Below are 3,091 nucleotides of genomic sequence, written 5' to 3' on the forward strand. Positions count from 1 at the left end.
GCTTTTTTGGAAATAAAAGTCTCCATTCACTGTCATTGTATGGAACAGAACAGTTTGAGCATTCTGCTAGACTTCTACTTTTTGGTGTTCAACATCAGAAACAAAGTCATAAGGATTTGGAATAACATGAATATGTAATGACAGAATTATAATTTTTGGATGATCTATCTCTTCCACAGGAAATATAACTGTGATCGTTATTGTCACTGTCATCTTAAAACTCACCAGTTTTCTTTAGCAGCCAATATAGGGGTTGTGCTACTTCTTTCTTTGTCCATGAAATTGGTACAAACCACTCATAACTGAAAAATGAAGCATATTGTGATATAGTAATTCCACATTTCAGCAGAACTTTGTGATTCATTCTTAAGTAGGATTGATATAATAAGTTGGCATGTAAAGATAATTCATTATAAATGTATATTATTGATCTAATTGTGAGCAATTCATCTGTGCATATATTTAATAAAAAAATCTTGTCATTTTTAATCAGAATGTCAGCTCAATCTTCTGGTGAAACTACAAACTTCTCTCTGGTGATGTATGCTGGAGTTCTCCAATCAATTAGTCTGTTTTAACCCCTCCTATTTCTTATAATCGACTGCAATCTCACATTCAGCTAATCTGCTCCATCCAATCAACAACTGATTGACAGAATCAAGTCCCCATCCTTTCATCCTGGGTTTTTTTTCTTCTCGGTTGTCTGTTTTGCTCAAATGTATGTCACAATATGGAAGAAAAGATCTCTCGCTACTTCAGTTTCATATGAAGTAGACTTTAAAGTATCTAGTAAACCGTAAAAAAAGTAACCTTTTTTTTTTCTTTCAAAATACTTTTTGACGTACTTAAATTCTGATGTCCTGTCTGGTTTAGATTCAGGGTCCAGGAGGAAGTGCTCCTGTGTGATCTGGCCAGTTGTAGTGTTAATAGTGACCACGGGGAAGCCCATTTGAAGAACCCAGCGGTCCATAATCTCTTGCACAGACTTGGGAAGACTGGTGCCGGTGCCGTTCACAGCCTATAACATTTCATATATGAGCATGTTTTCTGTGGCAAAAAAATTGGATAATGACATGACTGAACAGCATTGTTTAATTGCACCATACCAGTTGAAGATGGTGCCAAAGGTCTGTATACACTGTGTTGCTGAATTTAAAATAGTCCAGGTAAGTCTGTTTAAAAAAAAAATAGTTGTGAATGTACAAAAGCATTCTCCATCGCAAAAGCATGTTAAATTTTTATTGTACAGCACAACAAGGAATAGTGTACAAAGGGTTTTTACCTGGAGGCCTTGGGTAAACACTGTCTCAGTCAGAAAATCCGATAACATCCTAAGTACTGACGCCCCCTAGAGAAAGAGACTCTACATTACCAGACAAACCACATGTAGTCTGTATGTTCTTCATTATTAGACATTATAGTTAACGTAGCAAACAGTTCCCACACTACCTTACTGTAGGAAATCGTATCAAACACTTCGTTGATTTGCTCTGGTCTTTGGATCTCCTCTTCTTTAAACGACAAGGGGTGAGATGAGGCCAATGCATCTATGGCGAAAACTCGGTGCACATCATTAAGAACGATCAAATCTTTCTGGGAGATAGAAATAGAAGAGTCAGTTATGATTTAATCTGCTCTTTGTGATAGCTTGTAGCATTTACAGTTTATCACTGTGGCTTTGGCTTCAGACACTCACAACATTCCAATCCGGCTCAGCATCATCTGCTCCAAGATATTCTACATAAGATGCAAAACCTTCATTGAGCCACAGGTCATTCCACCACCTGAGAGTCACAAGATTTCCAAACCACTAAAAAAGAAAGAGGAAGATGGTAATTTGCAGGGGTTATAAACTTTAAAGTTGTGAAGTAACTTCTGGAAAGCATTTCCCATTTAGGGTTCAAATTGGAAAAAGGGACTCCTGATTATACCTGATGGGCAAGTTCATGGGCAATAATAGTAACGATACTCTCTTTGTTTCCATTGGAGGATATTTCTTCATCGTACAGCAAGGCTGTCTCTCTGTATGTGATTAAGCCCCAGTTTTCCATTGCACCAGCGTTGAAGTCTGGCAGAGCGATTTGATCTGTGCAATATTTTGAAGAATGAGTAAAACTTCTAAAAATGGCCTAAAAGTTTTAAGCATTCACCTAATCTTACTTAAATTGTCATTTCGATAATAAAACGATTTAATTGCCTCATAAAATATAGGTCATATCATAGGTTCTTACCTGATTTGGGCAGCGGATAGGGGACATTGTAATATTTCTCAAAGAATTTGAGAATTGGTCCAGTCACATTGAGTGCATACTCCCCTTGTCCTGCATTTATGGCTTCTTGACGGGCAAAAATTCGGATCTGTTTGTATCAATTATAGAATGTTGTGTTTTAGTAGATGAACATGTTGTTTTCTAATCTTTGCTAAATTAGGTAGGGCTTAGGGCAGTAGGTTTCATTATTAAATTGGTGGAATTTTGTCTGAAGATCCTCTGAAAAGATAAGTTACCTGCAGTTTATCAGTGTTTTGTTCAATGAAGCCGAAATCGCTGACAATAAATGCCAACAAATATGTCGACATGACTTCTGTGGGCGCAAATGTTGTTCTGGTTACAAGAGTGCCATCCGCTGTGACGTTAACCTCATCTGAAAGTCGAAAAGAGACACTGAATGATGAACCACTGAACATTGAATTTTCTTGAAGTCAGTTTGAAGGAATAATGCAAACTTGTTCATCAGAAGTAAACTACTTTATCAAACAAGTAGCTGTATAGGGCAACCAAACACTACATTGCTGTTTTTAAGCTAAAGGAATAATCAAACTTTCTAACTCGCATATAATTTTATTATATAATATAATTTACCCATTCAAATTTGAATTTCACACCAGTCACACTAATTGAGATAGTTGAGTTTGTTCATGCAAAATCCCTCATTGTTTTTGAATTAGCAAAATATGGTTCTGATTAAATGATGAATGCATAACCGTTATGTTACATTTTATAATTATAAAGATATATGGTCCCCTTAAGTAACTTCAGTGTAGCTACTTTTTGTTTGTAGCTGTTAGTATAGCTAACTACTTTTTCAAAGC

General features: G+C 36.2%; 1 protein-coding gene across 1 annotated transcript; it reads right to left on the reverse strand.

Annotated features, from left to right (window-relative positions):
* Positions 1-207: 207 nt before the first annotated feature.
* Positions 208-2,639, reverse strand: LOC107579119 (aminopeptidase Ey-like). The gene is made up of 9 exons (XM_016264985.1): positions 2,507-2,639; positions 2,232-2,358; positions 1,932-2,086; positions 1,697-1,810; positions 1,450-1,593; positions 1,283-1,348; positions 1,107-1,172; positions 846-1,018; positions 208-302 (listed from the first exon to the last, which is right to left on the reverse strand). The coding sequence occupies exons 1-9, from the start codon at positions 2,576-2,578 to the stop codon at positions 215-217; spliced, it is 1,005 nt and encodes a 334-aa protein (XP_016120471.1). The 5' UTR covers positions 2,579-2,639; the 3' UTR covers positions 208-214.
* Positions 2,640-3,091: the final 452 nt, after the last annotated feature.

Source organism: Sinocyclocheilus grahami, unplaced genomic scaffold, assembly GCF_001515645.1.
Source record: "Sinocyclocheilus grahami isolate Dianchi unplaced genomic scaffold, SAMN03320097.WGS_v1.1 scaffold14356.1, whole genome shotgun sequence".
NCBI lineage: Eukaryota > Metazoa > Chordata > Actinopteri > Cypriniformes > Cyprinidae > Sinocyclocheilus > Sinocyclocheilus grahami.